Source organism: Chrysochloris asiatica, unplaced genomic scaffold, assembly GCF_000296735.1.
Source record: "Chrysochloris asiatica unplaced genomic scaffold, ChrAsi1.0 scaffold00442, whole genome shotgun sequence".
Taxonomy (NCBI): domain Eukaryota; kingdom Metazoa; phylum Chordata; class Mammalia; order Afrosoricida; family Chrysochloridae; genus Chrysochloris; species Chrysochloris asiatica.
In genome coordinates this window covers 239,854-256,965 of record NW_006408960.1, presented here as the reverse complement: position 1 = coordinate 256,965, position 17,112 = coordinate 239,854, and the positions used below count along the sequence as shown (strand labels likewise).

General features: G+C 52.5%; 2 protein-coding genes across 4 annotated transcripts in view; both read right to left on the bottom strand.

The window, feature by feature from the left end:
* The window catches only part of AP1M1 (adaptor-related protein complex 1, mu 1 subunit), a 32,749-nt gene extending 22,099 nt beyond the window's left edge, over positions 1 to 10,650 (bottom strand). The window contains exons 1-5 of one of the 3 annotated variants that reach the window (XM_006877107.1): positions 10,585 to 10,650; positions 5,068 to 5,224; positions 3,194 to 3,261; positions 2,103 to 2,233; positions 1,050 to 1,197 (exon numbers count right to left, since the gene is read on the bottom strand). In XM_006877107.1, coding sequence (XP_006877169.1) covers positions 1,050 to 1,197; positions 2,103 to 2,233; positions 3,194 to 3,261; positions 5,068 to 5,224; positions 10,585 to 10,626 — 546 coding nt within the window. In that variant the 5' untranslated portion in view covers positions 10,627 to 10,650. The remainder of the gene's footprint in view (positions 1 to 1,049; positions 1,198 to 2,102; positions 2,234 to 3,193; positions 3,262 to 5,067; positions 5,225 to 10,584) is intronic. The other 2 variants (XM_006877105.1, XM_006877106.1) reach the window with 2 other exon arrangements.
* Positions 10,651 to 12,761: 2,111 nt separating this feature from the next.
* FAM32A (family with sequence similarity 32, member A) overlaps positions 12,762 to 17,112 on the bottom strand; it is an 8,944-nt gene continuing 4,593 nt past the window's right edge. The window contains exons 3-4 of the mRNA XM_006877104.1: positions 14,771 to 14,824; positions 12,762 to 12,830 (exon numbers count right to left, since the gene is read on the bottom strand). Of these exons, the coding sequence (XP_006877166.1) occupies positions 12,762 to 12,830; positions 14,771 to 14,824 (123 nt within the window). The remainder of the gene's footprint in view (positions 12,831 to 14,770; positions 14,825 to 17,112) is intronic.

Genomic DNA, 17,112 nt, shown 5'->3' with positions numbered 1-17,112 from the left:
AATGGGAAAGACCCCAAATGTCCTTCAATGGGAGAATGGGCAAACAAACTGGTGCATCCATACCATGGAATATAAAATAAACGTAAATCAATATAACAAGAAACAAACTGAACACACATAATAATCACTTGGGGGAATCTCAAAGGCATAGTGCGGAGAGACAGAAGCCCGGCTCAAACCGTGACATGCTATGTGATTCCCTTAAGACGACAACTGCAGAGTGACAAAACTGGAGTGAGGAGTGACAGGGACAGGCTGGTGGAGGTGTGACCACAAGGGGGCAGCACAAGGGAGTTTGCAGGATGACAAATGTTCTGTACCCTGATCAGGGTTGGAGGGGGAGGGAGGGAGGTTGAGGGTATTGCATGTACTACAATTCACAACATGGTAATTTGGAAAATAAAATTAAAGGGAAAAAATAATCAACCATACACAAAACAATAATAAACAAAAAAAAACAGTTGTAGGAGAACTACATACTATGGTTTGCTTAATAGAGAAGCATGTTTATATTCTCTACAGAATGCGGTTTCAAAGGATGACATTAGAGTTTTAAATCAGTGGTGCTTCTGACTGTGGGAACCCTCCACTCTGCTTACACAGGGAACCCTCCACTCTGCTTACACACTGCTCTTTATTTTAAATACCACACGTGCATTAATTCTATCTGAGAACAAAAGCTGTTGCTGTTGCTAGCTGCCATGGGGGCAATTCAATTCCCACTCACGGTGACCCCGTGTTTCAGAGTAGAACTGATATTCTTCACTGGAAGCAAATCGTCAGGCCTCTCTTCAGTGGTACAGCTGGGTGGGTTCAAACCGCCCACCTTTTAAGTTAGTAGTCAAGGGCAAACAAGCTGTATCACCCAGGGACTAAAGCGCACAAAGATAAAAGAAGCTCACATTCCAGTAAGAAGTCTGAACTCAAGTCTGCCCTCTGCTCCTCATGTGGAACCTATGCATTTCTCAGGGCTTCGCTAGTTTTAAAAGTCTGGTGGTTTTTATTTCTGTCATGGAGACAAATTTAACCAAAAATAAAAAGAAGCCTACCAAGAGGTTGACTGACTCGATGACATCCAAGAACACCTCGTTTTTCCGGTACTTGATGCCCTCGGACCGCCAGGACACAGCGTTAGTGACAGTGGCGGGGGGCCGGGGGGCCCCCGTCTCCAGCTTGTGGCCCTCCTGAGTGATGTATCTTTGGAAGAAGCTCAAAGTTACAGCGGGGTCAACACACAACAACCCCCACCCTGGGTACTAACGTTTGGGCAGGGGTCAGAGTGGGAAAGGGGGCATCAAGTGGTGGAAGGCAAGGCCTGGCTCCCCTGCTGCTTATAAAGGACTATTTGGGGGGCAGTGAGTTTATGTTAATGATGGTGGGATACTGGGGGAATGGACAGCAAGAATGGTGGCACAACATGAAAAATGTCATCAGTGTCACTGAGTTCGAAGTGTGGAAGCAGTTTTACTGGCGAATGTTTTGGTGAGCATGTTTTCACCAAACATTATGTTGTTGTTGTTAAGTGCCGTCAAATTGCTTTCCACTCACAGCAACCCTGTATAGGGTTTTCAAGGCTTTGAAAGATTTTCACAGGAGCAGAAAGCCTCATCTTTCTCCCCTAGAGCAGCTGCTGGGCTTGAACTTTGGACGCTGTGGTTCGCAGTCCAGTGCTTATCCTATGGAGCCGCCATGCTTCCACATATACATATTACGACTGACCACAAACACACACACTCAAGTGACAAGGAACCCAAAGCAGTCACTTTGTGGGACCAAAAGAGATGTCCCCACATGGTGTGTGGGGCCTGACCCTTAGGAAACGACCTGATGACCATTGCTCGTTTGGTCAGTTAAGGGCATGGCTCCCTGTAAAATGAGGCTGAATGAAATGGAGGGAAAGTGCTCAGCCCGGTGCCTGTTCATGGTTGGAGCTTAATCATTGCTGTTGTCTGAAGAGAAGAATTCCAAATACAGAAGACATTTGTCACAGCCTAATTTGTGATGGTCAAACAAAGGTATGGGATGGCCTGAAATGAGCTCAGTGTGGATGGGGGACTGGCGAGTGAGTGCACCTGATTCAGTCCCCAGCCCCCCTCACTCACTCCTGCAGGATCTTGCTGTCTGTGGTCTGTGGGTAGCCGAAGTCCATGAGCTCATCCAACAGCTCATAGATGATGACAAAGTTGTCACGGATGCTCTCCTCCTCCAGCTCCTTAAAGTACTCCGAGAACACCTAGGTGGGTGGAGAGGGGGTGGACAAGGGAGAGGATAAAATGAATATATGAACGAATGCATGCACAAACTCCTCTGCCCCTCAGGGCCCAAGCTGACTGCCCATCCCCTGTCCTGGGATGTGGGTTCAGGGAGGGATGGGAAGACAGGAGCCTGGGAGGTAGGCAGGCAGGCAGGCCTCCACTCCCTCTACAAGTCTCTCTCTCTTTCAGTCTGACTGTCACTGTTAACCTTCACCTGAGTCCAGGGCGACACAGGAGGGGTTGAGAGCTACTGGGGACTGGACGGGAGGTTGTCTCAGCCTCTCCCAGCCCTGCGAGCTGCCAGTCTGCACAGCAGTATGTGGGGATGACCCTGGCTCAGAGTCCAAGACACAGTTTGGAAGATTAGGAAATGGACACAGGTTCCAACTCCACTGCCATAGGTGGGCCTTTCCTGGATGTTTGCTGCTCGCCTCCCCTACACCGCCACCCTCAAGCCCTGCTCCCAATGGTTTTGCAGCCAAGCTGGCTGCAGGGGATAGCACCCAAGTATGAAAGGCCCACTCCAGCCCCTGGGCCCTAGTCTCCTCCAGCTCCAAGCACTGCAGGACCTCACAGCCTCCTCAGTGGTCTCCCTGCTGCCGTCAGAGAGGCCATTTTACCCAAGGCAGGCTACGTTGTGGTCCTGCCAAAATGCAACAGCTTCTCCTCAGACTCTGAAGAAGGTCAGCTCAGGCCTCACGGGACTCTCCTCGCTCCAGTGGGCTGAGCTCTGGCCAGGCTCCCTGTCCCAGGCCCACTGGCCTCATGGCTGGTTCCTGACTACGCCAGAGCACCCCTCCCCCACTGCACTCTCAGACTCCTTCTGAGTGAATCTCCAGAATGGGCCACTGGGGTGAGGGGCCACCAAGCCAGACCTGTGCAATCTCGGAGGGTGCCCCTCCTCCTGTCCAGGGCATCCTCCCCGCCCTCTAGCTTACCTGCACCACCTTGTAGAGGAAGGAGAACACCAGCGACACGCACGCGTTCTTCTTGGAGGTAGCAACCACTGCACAGCAGGTTAAGGAGCTTCCAGAAGCCAATTCTGGTTCCTGGGCATCTGGGAGTGGCCAGTGCCCCACAGGCTGAGTCCCCCATCATCCCCACACCATATTCCCTCAGACCAGGCCTGCTGCTGCTGTTAGCCACTATGCACAAGAGAACCAAACACACCGGACCCTGGGCCACAGGGTTAGACCACTGTGCTCCATAGGGTTTATGGGCTATTTTATGGAAGGCCTTCCTTCCTAATCTGTCTGAGTCTGGAAGCATCACTGAAACCTGTCCGCCTGCACCAATAAACAGGCGGTGGCTCTGGACGAGGTACACTGACAGGGAACTGTACCCAGGTCTCCCTCATGGAAGGTGAGAATTCCACATGAGCGACCACCAGTCCCATGGCCAGAGCTCCTGAGCACAGAGTTCACATCATGCCCAGCTGCAGCTGACATACAAGGCCCACCGAGACGCCAAAAGACTCAGCCTGCCCTGGGCACTGTGACAGGGAGGATGCTTAACAGGTGAAAAGAGCCAAGTCTGGAAGCCAATGGTGAGGGGACAGGGTTGGGGGCCAGAAGGGGTAGAGGGAAGAGTGGAGGCAAGGCCCCGGGGTGGGAACAGGGCCACCCTAGCCTGGCCTGGCCTGAGGGTAGCTCCCTCTTTAACCAGCTCTATCTTCCTGGTGCCGCGCTGTCTGTAGGATCAGCACTGGACTGAGAATCACAAAATCGTTAGTTCAAACTCACCAACTGCTCCTTGGAAATCCTATACAGGGTCACTATGAGTTGGAATTGACTACACAGCATTTAACAACATCTTCCACTAGGTGTGGTTCTACAGGATAATGCACTGAACTGCAAAGTTGGTTTGAATCTCAAAGTTGGAGGTTCAAACCAACTGCTCCTGGGAAACCTTCCTTACACAGGGTCGCTAAGAGTGGGAACCGACTTGATGGCACTTAACAACAACTGTCCATTAGAAATCCTGATGTGACACTGTAGGGTAAGTACTGGACTATTAACACAAGTCAGTGGTCAAACTCACCAGCCACTCCCAGGAAGCCCTCTATAAAGGGTTGCTGAGTCAGAATCGACCTGATGGCACTTCACAATCATCTTCCACCTGCTCACTGGGCCAGGCTGTAAAGTGCCAGGGCTGTTCTGCTCCCTGTATGTACATGTCGTTCTATGGGCCTGGGTCTCTGGCTTTCTCCAGTGCAGGAGCCCTGACTTCACTGCCATTCACACGCTGCCCAGGTCTCCCTACCAAGCTGTGAGCTCTGGGAGCCACCTTCACGGCCTGGCTCGGGTGTAGGCCAAGGCAGAGGGGCAGAGGCTGCCCCCTCCGGCTCCAGTTCTGGGGGTGACAGCTGCCTGGCTGGGGACCTGCTGGAAAACCGCTCTCCTCACCACCAATACAACCAGTACTGTTGCGTGGCAGTCTAGGTGGGAAATGATGCTGCTCATGCAGGGCATGCTGGGCAGGGTCACCAGCAGGAGCCCTTGCATTCTCCCAGCACCCACATGAGGATGTTGGAGCTGGACCAAGAACCAGTCCACCCAGTCCCGCTGAGCTCAGACCACAACTGGGCAGTCATCACAGGGCCAGGGTGGCTGCAGATGGCCTGCTGGCCTGTGCACTACTCCCACCCCATGGATAAGCAAAGAGGTACACGGCAAGACCCGGGTTCCGAACAAATTCCCAGGCGCTCCCTGACATGGACCTGACGGGCAGGTCTACTAAGCCTGAGTCTCCAGGATGCCAGGGCCACACTCACAATGAAAAGTACAACCACGCGGCCTCCATCAAAGGCTACAGTAGAGGTTGTTGTGCTTGATCCACATGAAGCGGACGCCGCCATGGGCCAGGATAGGCGACAGCATGCCCTCTTCCTCCTTCTCCATCAGGATGGGCATGAAGTGCTCCACCTCCGACATGTCCACGTCACCCCGGTAGTTCCGGCAGATGAGCACCTGGGCCGGGAGAGAGGGCAGTGCTGTTACTCCTCGTCTTAACACCCTGTCCCAGGGCACCTACATGCCATCCCTCCTGCCCACGTCAGAGCCTCTGCACCCAGAGTCCTGGCTCCTGGGTGCTCTTTCATAGTCCGTGGGTGAGGGTGCCAAGCCCCTGTAGACCCCCTCCACCATGGACAGTGAGACCACTACTTAGGAAAACATTCTGGCAGTTTCTCAGAAAGTGATCTGTCCATCCATCATGTGGGTATTTGTCCAAAGCTGCTTTAATTCCAAACAACACACATATCCCCTGACAGGTGACTGGAGAGATAGGTATCCTCCTACACTATGGAGCACTCCCCAGCAGGGGAGAGAAGGGGATACCTAACAATGACCACAGGGGTGAGGCTCGGATCTTGTAGCATCTGTTGTATAAAATTTGAGAAAGCTGACTAGAAACAGACTATTGCCTGGAGATGGGTAGAAAAGCTGGGTGTGGGGAGCTCTGGAAAGGTGGGATGTGCCATATAACTTACTGGTGGGCACACAGGACCACACTCAGCAACTGTAAACTTCAGAAGCCTTCAGTGTTATATGCAAGTCACAGCTCAAGAAGGGACTTTAAAAGCAAGGTGTAGAGATAACTACCAGGTACACTTGGGGGGTGTAGCTCTGTGTACCAGAGGGCAACCCTGTAGCTTGGCAAGGGGCTCTGGGTGCCACCTTGGAGGTGACCCACTCAGACTGTCCCTGCTAGGGACATAGGATTCATGATGGAGTCTTTAATGTGTAAGATGAGCGGGTGAGCTGAGAGCACACTCGAATGAGCACCATCCTAGTGCCTGTCCCCATGCACACTCATGCATTTGCATGCACACTTACACACACTTTCTTAGCCTGTGGCTCAAGGACCCAGCTCCTAGTGGGGGTGGCCCAGCTGAGGAGCTCCATGTACCCCTTACCCTCTTCCAATGCCCTCACGAGGAGGACTGTTATTCTCACACAGGTGGACAGGTGGAGAGATGGCTGTCAAGGTCACCCTGTGAGCAAAGGTACGTCCTTGCCTACTCCCTGCTAGGCTGCCGTTGTTGCTAAGCCCTGTTCCTGGGGTGTCCCTGGGCCACCCACACCCCACCGTCCCTCCTCTAGGGCTGCCACAGGCACAGCAGGAGCTCAGGCACCAGTCCTCAAGAGGATGGTGGAGCAATGTGTGTGTTCACCCAGGGCACAGCTGTGCAGAGGGTCACACACAGGGCATGCGACCCTGTAGGGTGAACCACGCAGGGCCTGGAAACAAGGCATGCCGAGACAGACACACTGAGGAGACGAGGTCCATGGGAGGGACTGAGGATAGCCACAGAGTGGGGGCTGAGGGCCCCAAGTGGACTGTGACACAGGACAGACTGGAGGGGACAGTCCCACTCCTGCCACCAACGTGGACCAGCCTGTCCTTCCTCCACAAAGACTGAGAGGGCCCATGTTAAGCCTAAGTCAGGTTGGTTGATAATGCCACCACAGACTCCCCTGTGCTGAGAACATACCCCAGGCCTTGTCCCATGTCTGGAGGCCCTTTCTATCTCTCCTCTCCTCTCCCAGTTCACTGCACTCCATGGCAGTCTCTGCCCCAGGGCCTTTACATTTGGTAGGCCTACTGCCCCAGTGCCACCACCAGGGCATCCTAACTTGGAATACTAATGCAGGCTCCTCCCCTTGCCCCCCTGTAATGCATGTCAATGGAGTCATACACTCCCTTTGGCCATAGTGGCTACGGTCCAGCACAGGGACAGGACCTGGCTGTAGGCGGACCCAGTACTATGGTGGGTAAGCGTGGGTGAGGAGGTAAAGGAACCAGAATAATGCCTGGGTTTTGGGCTGGGCAATGCCATTCAATGCAGAGGGAACATGACAGGAGTCCCTTCTGGGAAATGTTGAGTTTTCGGTAGCCGTGGGGCCCCCAATGGGTCCAGAAACAAGAGCGTGAATGGGACACATGTGAGAGTCACACATACTCCAGTCCCTGGGCAGTGCAAAGGTTTGCACTCAACTACTTACTGAAATGTTGGTGGTTTGAACCCACCCAGCAGCATCACCACGAAAGACAGGCCTGGTAATCTACCAAGAAAACCCTATGGAGTCGTTTTGACAGAGTCTCCTCTGTCATGATGCAAGGGGCCACCAGGAGTCAGAACTGACAAGCACACCTGCGCACACAGAGCTCTGGGTCATCCCAGCTTCCATGGGGAAGCAGATGAGGCGGGCCCAACGGGAGCAGGGAGAGAGACACAAGGACAACAGAGCAAGGCCTGGCAGCCACGTATTGAAGTAGGCAGTCAGCGGTGTCAGGAGCTGCGAGAGGCTGGCAGACAAGGGCAGAGAGGCCCGGGGCCTGGCTGTTCCCTGTGCGACTGGAGGCTCTGGCAGGGAGAGCAAAGCTGTGCCAGCAGGAAGTGCTTCAGGAGCCTTCACTGAGTGCTGGTGGACAGCGACTGGTCAGGAGGCCACTGTCAAGGCCTGAAGTCATGGGAGGGGGCACTGAGAGCAGCTTCCTAAAATCTTCATGATGGGTCAAACTCCTCCTCCAGGCTTCCCCTCCTCTTCGTGACAGTCTCTAAGGGTGGTGGCTCCTTCTCTGTGTCCCTCTGCCCCCCATCTCTTCCATGTGACAATCTTTCCGTGGTCAGGTTCCTGTCCTTTCTCCCCCTGGTGCTGCCCTCCAAGCATGGGCATGACCCAGGACAATGGCTCTCCAGGCCTAGAGGCTGTCCCCACCCATTTACCTTCTTGGCCGCCTCCTTTTCAACCTGACTGCCACCTGGTCACCTTCTCAAACCCAGTCGTGGCACTGCCCTCCAGGAAGCCTTTCGTAACCACCTCCCTTCCTGCAGCCAAGGTAAAGTTGAGCAACTGTGGCCCTTCAGGCCTCATCCCTGCCCTTGCAATCCTAGTGGCTGCCTGGATCGGACTGGACAGTAATGTCTTGCTGCTGGACCTCAGGCTACAGTGGACTAATGAAGATGATGGGCCCGGTGTAGGGCCACACCTTGCAGATCACTCAGCGAGTTCCCAGAACATTCCAGAAACAGCCTCACCTGACCAATGAGAAAAGCCAGACAGAGGGAAGGCACCTGACAAGGGAAGTGCTGTAGGGAAGGGGGTGCTGAGCTTACCCAGCCCCCACAGCTACAGGGAACCTGTGCTTGGCACATGTTAGGTGTTCACGCCAACACCTGCTAATGGCATAAGCAAGCAAGACCCAGTAACCAGGGAAAGGGCCCAGCTGCTCCCCTGTGCAGCTGGAGGCTCTGGTCAGCAGGGCACAACTGTGACATCATGAACCGCTTCAGGTGTCGTTCACTTAGTGTTGGTCAAACACCATCTGCCATGGACACAAAGTCATAGGTACACTGCCACCTCTCTCCTCCCAGCCCTAGGATGCCTATCTTTCCTGTTTCTGAATAGTCTGCACAAGGAAGCCCAGAGTAGGGCCCACAAGCTGTTGACTCTGGGTGGCATCCAATGAGGGCAGCCTAAGGCAGTCCAGTTAGGAGAAAGGTGCTAGGGAGGGGAAGGGCAGTCACGTCACTTCTTGGCTCCCATCTGCACTAACTCCCCTCCTTACCCCTCAGGACCTGACCCCCCACCCCCACCCCCGGTCCCTCTCAGTGACTGCCCTCAGACATGGCTGACACTGTTGGGTCTGTTTTGGTTGCTCCAGATGCAAACTGCACCAGACCACTGCCTTTCCTGCTGGTGGACCTGAAGGAGGACAGCAGTCCACATCTGGAAGGCTTCCCTAACCTCTTCTTTAAGCAGCTTTTCTCAGACTCCCTCTAAGGTCTAGTGGAAGTGGCTCAAGTTGTTTCCGTTTGGCTACCAAGCTAAAAGCTGGCAGTTTGAACCCACCTTGTGGCATGGTGGGAGAAGGGCAGGTGATCTTCTGCCATAAAGATGACCATCAAGAAAACCCTACGGAGCTCCGTGATCGGTCTCCTGTGAGTCAGACTGACGTGATGGCGACGGGCTTGGTTTGGCTCAGTCCCTGCACCTGCACCCAGCCCCCAGCACAGGCTCCTGGTCTAGTTCTATCCAACCCTACCTCACATACCAGCACCCAGACACTCCACTCCCTCGGGGGCCCTTCCCTGGCCTGGGAGCTGAGCTCATGCTCACTGCTCCCCCAGGGCCACACACATAGGTTTGTGCTTTTGGAGGTAACAGCCATTTCCCCCACCAGACTACAGGTGTCAGGGGGCAGGGACCTGCTCTGCCCTTGGCTCCCTGTGCCTGGCTAGTCCCTGACAGGTGCAAACGAAGACACTTAACTACCAGGCAAAAAGGGGGAGTGGTTCGAAGCCACCCACTAAAGATCAGCGGTTCAAGCTCACCAGCCGCTTCTCAGAAACCCTACACAGGGTGACTGGGGGTTGGAACCAACTGGACGGCACTTAACAACAATAGTAGCGCTTTGGAAGACAGGCCGGGCGATCTGCTTTTCTGACAGGTCACAGCCTTGACTACCCTGCACACACGGGGTCACCAGGAGTGGAAACTTTTTGACAACTACCAAGAGGGACCGTTTCCGTGTCCTTCCAACGGTGCCAAGGCCGCCCACGCTCCGCTGCTAACCGGAAGGCTGCCGTTCACCGTCACCCACAGATGCCTTGGAAGAAGAGGCCGGCGATTTCGTTCTGAAAGGTCCCCGTCCCAGAAGCCCGCGGAGCAGTCTGCTCTGCACACCGGGCTCACCAGGCAGGGCCAGCGCCACAAAACTCAGCGGAGCCCACGGGGGTTCTGGCTTCCCCTCCCGGGATCCACGCCTCCCTCAACCTGTCCGATCTCTGCGACCTGCTGTGACCTTGGGCTTCAGCCTCCGTGCCTCGGTTTCCCCCTCTGCACAAAGGCGCTCCCACCTAACCCGTGAACCTTTCTCCAGCAACTCCTAAGGGACCCGGCGAGACAGCGCCCGAGGAAGAGTAGCGGCTGCGCCCTCGAGGGCAGAACAAGCTCCAGGGCATCCTGTCCCCGCCACACCTTCGGTCAAGGGTCGTGCGGCCCCCGGGGCAGAAGCCGTACTCCCCGAAGCCTTCTGGACCCCTAGGGCAGCGGCCAGAGGCTGGAGGGTCGTGCAGCCGGTTCCTTGGCCGCTACCAGGCGAAGGCCGCCCAGGGTTAACTAGCAGCAAGGCGGGGCTTGCGGAAGAAGACCCCGCCCGGTTCCCTAGCAATAGGGAGGAGTCCTTAGGTGCGGCCTTGGGGACCTCCCGGTCTCACACCCGAGTGGGGCCCACACCGGCTACCTAGCAACAGGGTGGTTTCCTGAGGGGCGAGGCCGCCGCCAGTTGCTTGGCAACGGGAAAGTTGGGGGGACCTGAGTACCTTGCCTTTCAGGTCCAGCACGTAGACGGCGCTAGCGGACATGGCGGCGGCAGGAGGCCTCGGCGGCGGCCTCGACAACACCGCTAAACCTGAAGTTGAGTAAGGCCGGGCGCGCCCCGCGACAGTCCGCCTCTACTTCCGGTCCGGGAACCACGAGCGGACCGTTATGTCCGGTCTGGGCGGAGCTGCCAGAATTGCGCAGGCGCGGAATGGCGTTACGCAGGCGCAGCAGCCCGGTAAGAGGTGTGTTTTCCACCGCCCCCTCCAGGATCCAGGAAACCTGGTGTGATGCGTGATTCCCGCCTCCCCCTTTCCCCTCCCCCGGATCAGGTTAGGTGAGCGATACAACCCCCACCTGGGGCCAAGGCCTTACGGAGGGGAAGTCTGATGAGAGTGTTGGAAGCTCCATTGGATAGGGCGAGGTGGCAGTTACTTGGAAAGAGATCAAACTGTGACAGGTAGTCACGCCTGACCATAGTCACTGTCTGTCACCTGTCAGTGTCAATGCCAGTGAACACGTGGTTTTCTGTCTCCCTGGAATGATCTCATGAAACCACACCCCCACTGAACATAGATGATAGAATACCTAACCTTTTACGTATGCTACAATTTAACACATTCAACATTTCAACAATTTTTACCAGCGTACTACTGAGTGATGCTGATTACGTTTATCAAACTTATAAACAAACAGTTTCTAATTTTTTTTCATCACCCTAATATAAGGCTCAGTGTCCTCAGAAATAACTTCCCTTTCTCCCATCCCTGGTTTAATCTCATGTGTTAACAAAGTAGAACACCTCCACAGGGTTTCCTAGCTGGTGGCACCTTTGGTTAAGCACTCAACAGCTAACCAAAAGGTTGGCAATCTGAACGCCCCCAGCAGCCCCATAGGACAAAGACCTGGTAATCTCCTACCATATAGAGTATAGCCAAGAAAACCCTTTCGAGTCCTACTCTGTAACAGAGCTGTCATGGCTTGGACTTGACTCAACAGCACACCTGATCAAAATCTTTTCTGATGACCGACAGGGCTTTCTTCTGGTGGTTTTGAACCACCAACCTTTAGGATTGTAATCAAACACAAACTGTCGGCACCACCCACCCAGGAACCTTAAGCCCATGTACAATAAACTCAAAAGGCAACCTTCTCAATAGAAATCAAACAGCTTTTAATTAAGATATAGAGACTCATAATTACTAATTGGTAGTTGCTTTCTATATTCCCATGTAACAGCTTCAAGGCCAATATTTATTTGCTTTTTGTCTTCTGGCTTTGGTACTTTTGGAAGTTGTGTCAGCAGAGACTTTCCCCAAGTGCACGGGCCCTGAGACCCCAGCTCTCCAGCACCAGTAGTGGGGTGCTACATTTGACCATGCACATGTCTATCTGCTGGGGTTCAGCCCTGGGCCTGTCACCCAAACAAGGTCCAGGTTATATGCCAACTCTGACTCACTACAGGGATAGTTTGGAATCGTGGTTGAGAGACAAGCCTGGTTTTCATTACAAAGTAGTCATACCTACTACAGGAGCCACAGTGACCAACCCATTAGAAATGTCTGGAATGGGGAAACTGGGGAAGGGGCTGCAGGCCAGTTATGGGCTCAGAAAAGGACCAGGAGGGATGCCCATCCTTGCCACCCATGGCAGTCCTCTGCAAACCAGGCAAAGAAGTTGGGGTAATTTCTCCAGATCCTGGATGAGACAACTGAAGCCCCAACTACTGGGAGCTCAGAAGGGTAGAGCTCACATCTGAAGGCAGAGGCCACACCTGCAGTGTTAGTGCCCCACCTTTGGGAGCCAGTTTTATCAGGGTGAAGAGAGCTGGCTGGTTGTCTCTGAGGCTTAAATGCAACTCAGAGAACTAGGCATTTGTATGTGGCACTTACACCGGAACAACTTTCCTGCTGGATAAACTTCCACAGCTTTCCAGTCCACACTGAAAATCTTTCTCTTCTATGGGCTACTGAGACACCACAATTGGGTGAAAGGACAGCTAGCTTACTTTAATCAAGTTCCAGAATGGAAAGACAGTTTCAAAAAGCACTGTCGCAATAGAAAACACACAGGCATGGGTAAAAGAATGTTTCTGGAAAATGCCAAAGGCACTGGACATAAACCCCAACTTTGTGTTTCACTTCTCTTCGCGGCCTTGCCATGTCCATAGGGTGGTAGGCTACTTGGTCCAGCTGACTTTGGGGATGTCGTAATGCTCCGTGAGTGTGTCCAGGTGCCTGTTGAAGTCCTGGGAAAGTCAAGGAGAAAAGCTTTTCAGCACAGACCCACACAGGCCTCACAGGTGCGCCTACCCACAGCTTCCACAACCTCTCTCTAGGAGCCTCTCTCCACGTAAACCCAACCTACAGATGCCTGAACCCGTGGCCTACGTGGTGGTATCCAGATGTTTGGTGATGCTGTGGTGACTCTGTGGTTCACCTTCTGGGTGGGAGACCCAGGCTTTATTCCTGGACAGCACACTGCATGCAGACTCATCATCCACTGCCTGTGGAGACGCGTGTGTTGCTAAGAGCTTCCAGACTAAGATGGACTGGGAGGAAGGGTCTGGTGATCGAGTTGCACAGATCAGCCAGTGGAGACTGGATCAGAGCAGTGGAGGCTGGGCGGTGAGTGGGGCTGCCTCAGTGGCAGCTAGCAAGTCTTTGAGCAGCTGGCCTTAAGCAGATCACCCTCCACAATGAGGGATGGCCTCATCTAAGCAGCTGAAGGCCCTAAAGACAAAACTAGAACTTTCCTAAAGGAGAATTCTGCCTCCAGACTACAAATAATAAAATCTTCAACCAGAATCTCCCTCTTCCCAACCTACCAATTCAGGGACACAAGACTGCAGGCCTCTCAGCCTGGCTCCTGACATAGGAATTTAGAATTTGCCAACCCCCTTCCTCCCCCAAAAGTCTCCTATGCCAATTCCTCAAAATAAATCTCTCTTTATATGAGTCCTGGTGTGGTGTTATGGGATAAGCACCAGACTGCTAACCATAAGGTTGGTGGTTCAAACCCACCAGTTGTTCCCTGGGAACCCTATAGAGGGTTGCTATGAGTCAGAACTGACTTGATGGCACTTACAACAACATATGAGATGGTTTCAAAAAGTTCATGGAAAACTTCACTTGTCTTTTAATCATTTTTTTCCATAAGGTTTTTGAAGCCCACATATTATGTGTTTGTGAGTTCACGACCTACCTGACGGCATTCAACAATAACAACTATACATGTGTTGTTGTTGTTAAGGGCTGTCAAGGTGGGCCTGACTCACAGCCATCTGGTATAGGTTTCCATGAAGCAGCTGGTAGGTTTGAACCGCTGACCTTAAGGTTAGCAGTCCAGGGCTTATCATCCTACGTGTGTGTGTTTGTGTGTGTATGTATGTATGTGTGTATATATATGTATATGTATATATATATAGAAAGAGAGAGAGAGAGTGTGTGTGTATGTATGTCCTGGTGTGGCACTGTGGGGTAAGCACTGAGCTGGTAGCCACAAGGTTGGCAGTTCAAACCTACCAGCTGCTCTTGGAAACCCTATACAGGGTGCCTATGAGTCAGAACCGACTCGACAACACTTAACAAAAACAACATATATATAGTTGTTATTGTGTAGTGCCACACCAGGACTCCATATATATGTACATATATGTAGGATTAAGTACTGGACTGCTAACCACAAGGTTAGCAGTTCAAACCCAACAGCTGCTCCTTGGAAACCCTATACAGGGTAGCTATGAATCAGAACCAACGGAACAGTACTTAACACCAATAACATATATATAGTTGTTATTGTTGAGTGAAAGGGTGGCAGTGAGTCGGAACTGACTCAACAGCACTTCACAACAACAACACAGATCTGTATGTGTTGTTGCTGTAGTTAGCTTCTGTGAGTCAGCTCCCGTCCACATAGAGCGTAACGTTGCCGGCTTCTGCGCCATCTTCATGAATGGTTGCAAATCCGACTTTTGTGAGTCCCAGGGCTGACACACGCAGACTATTGGAAATAGAGTGTCAGACCCTGCTTCCTAGTCCCCCACTGCCTAGAAACATACTTCAATAAGTACTTCACTAAGTACATGGAAAAATGAAATGGAAAGAGACGTGAATTTTCCTATGAACCCCCTCCCTGCCAACACTCAGTGGTCTTCCACCTACTGTGACTACTGGGACCCTGACTGACCTCCACTCTCTGCTTGTGGGTTTTAGATGCTTTCTTCAGGATCCTTTCCATTTGCTGAAAGAGAGGAGAGAAGGAGGTAAGTTTACTCAGGCTCAACTTGGCTCCAGGCACCCGGGCAGCCTGGCTCTCATGCTGAGACAGGCTGGAGGTCTCAGGCCACACACTAAGCCATTCATCAAGATGCCCAAGACATGCCACTGGGCACCCAAACCAGTGGTCCCTAGTCCTGGCTTCCGACACCAGCAGCACACCGAGAACCCCAGCACACCCCACCCCACCCCAGCACCAGACCCAGCTCCTAAGCCCCTCGCTTCCTTGTTGCTGCTCCCTCCCAGAGTCCTTTGCAGTTTTTTTCCCCTCTGCCATGAAGCTCAGCCCTTGAACCCTAAACCCCTTCTCTGTCAGTGTCACTGAGAGGGTCCCCCCGCCTCTAGTGCCATGGCAATTCCCAAATATTTGTTGGCACTCCCACTTCTCCATACTCAGGCTCAGATTTCAAACTGTCCGTGAGAATTGTCCAATTGGATTTTCAACAAGCACCGCAAACTTTACGTCTCAACTGCCCGCCCCCCGTGAAACTGGCGCCACCACCCGTGCTTCCTCCCGTCTTGGGGAACGCGCCTTCACGGACGCAGGGCTCTGGCCAAGCACCCTAGTCGGCCTCAGCTCTGCTTCCTCAGCTCATCCAAGTCAGCAGCCAATCCCACACCCTTTCACAAGTGGCCCGACACCTGAGCCTTTCCATAGCTCTGCTGTGACTGTCCTCCTCCCAGTCCCACCACCAGGGGGACTGAATGCATTCACTTATCAAATCCTCACCCTGACCCTATGAGGGAGAGCTTTAGCCCCACTTTACAGATGAAGAAACTGAGGTATGAGGGCTTAGCTGACTTGCTCACAGTCACTCCACTACCAGGCCGAGGAGCCAGGATAAGAACCCAGATCTGTCTTGTCAGAGGTGGCGACTCTCAGGCATTGTCTCCTATGACTGATTTAGGCTTGGGGGTCCTAAGTTAGCTGGCCTCAGAGTCGCTGGCCGGAATCACCTAGACCACTGGTTCTCAGCTTGGACACTATCTACATTTGGTTCTAGATCATTTTTGGTGGGGCCTGTCCCGTGCACTGTAGGACACTGAGCAGTAAACCTGGCCTCCACCCACAAGATGCCAGGAGCACCTTCTCCCCCAGTGTGACAACCAAATAGGTCTCAGACATCGCCAACGTCCCCAGGAATCAAATCGACTACATCTGTGGGAAGAGAAGGTGGAAAAGCTCAGTATCAAGTCAGAATGGGGCCAGGGGCTGATGGCGGCTAGCAACTGCTCACATGCAAGTGTAAGTGGAAGCTGAGGAACATTAAAACACATCTACACGAGCCAAAATACAACTCTGAGGACATGCTACCTGAATTTACAGACCATCTCAACAACAGATTTAACACTAATGATAGAAAACCGGAGGAGTTAGGGGATGACATCAGGAACATCACAGATGAAGAACGCACAAGGTCATTAAAAAATACTTAACTCGAAAACACAAAAATAGATGTCAGAAGCCATAGAGTGAGTTCTGACTCATAGTGACCCTGTATAGGGTTTCCAAGGAGCAGCTGGTGGGTTTGAACTGCTGACACCTTGTGGTTCACACTCCAGTACTAATCCTACAGCGCTATACCAGGAGTTCATAAAATAGCTAAAATGAATACAAGAAAATTTCAAAGAGCACCTTAAGAAGACAAAATAAAATGTAATGTAAAAATTATAATGTAATCTGCAAAGACTGTAGTTAGAAACCAAAAGGGATGTGCATTTCTCAAACTGAAAGACCTGAAGAAAAATTAAAACCTCGAGGTGCAATACTGAATGACTCTATTGATGGACTACTCGGAGTCCTGGTATGGCGCGGTGGGTTAATGTATCAGTCATTTGAACTGCAAGGTCGGCAGTTCAAGCTCACCAGTTGCTCCTTGGAAACCCTATACAGGGTTGCTAAGGATCAGGTTCAACTCGACGGCACTTAACAGCAACTAATTGTTGGAAAGAAAATTGAAATCTTTCAAGAAAGTATGGCACAGGAGGCACTCACTCATCTCTGCCAAGAAATTTGGAAGCCAACTATCTGGCCGACTGATTGGAAGAGATCCGTATTTGTGCCCATTCCAAAGAGAGGTGACCCAACAGAATGTGGAAATCATTGGACAATCTCTTCGATATTCCATGCGAGTAAAGGTTTACTAAAAGTAATAAAGAAACGGCTGCAAGCATACATCGACAGAGAACTTCCAGAGGTTCAAGCCAGATTCAGAAGAGGCCGTGGAATGAGGGATATCATTGCTGATGTCC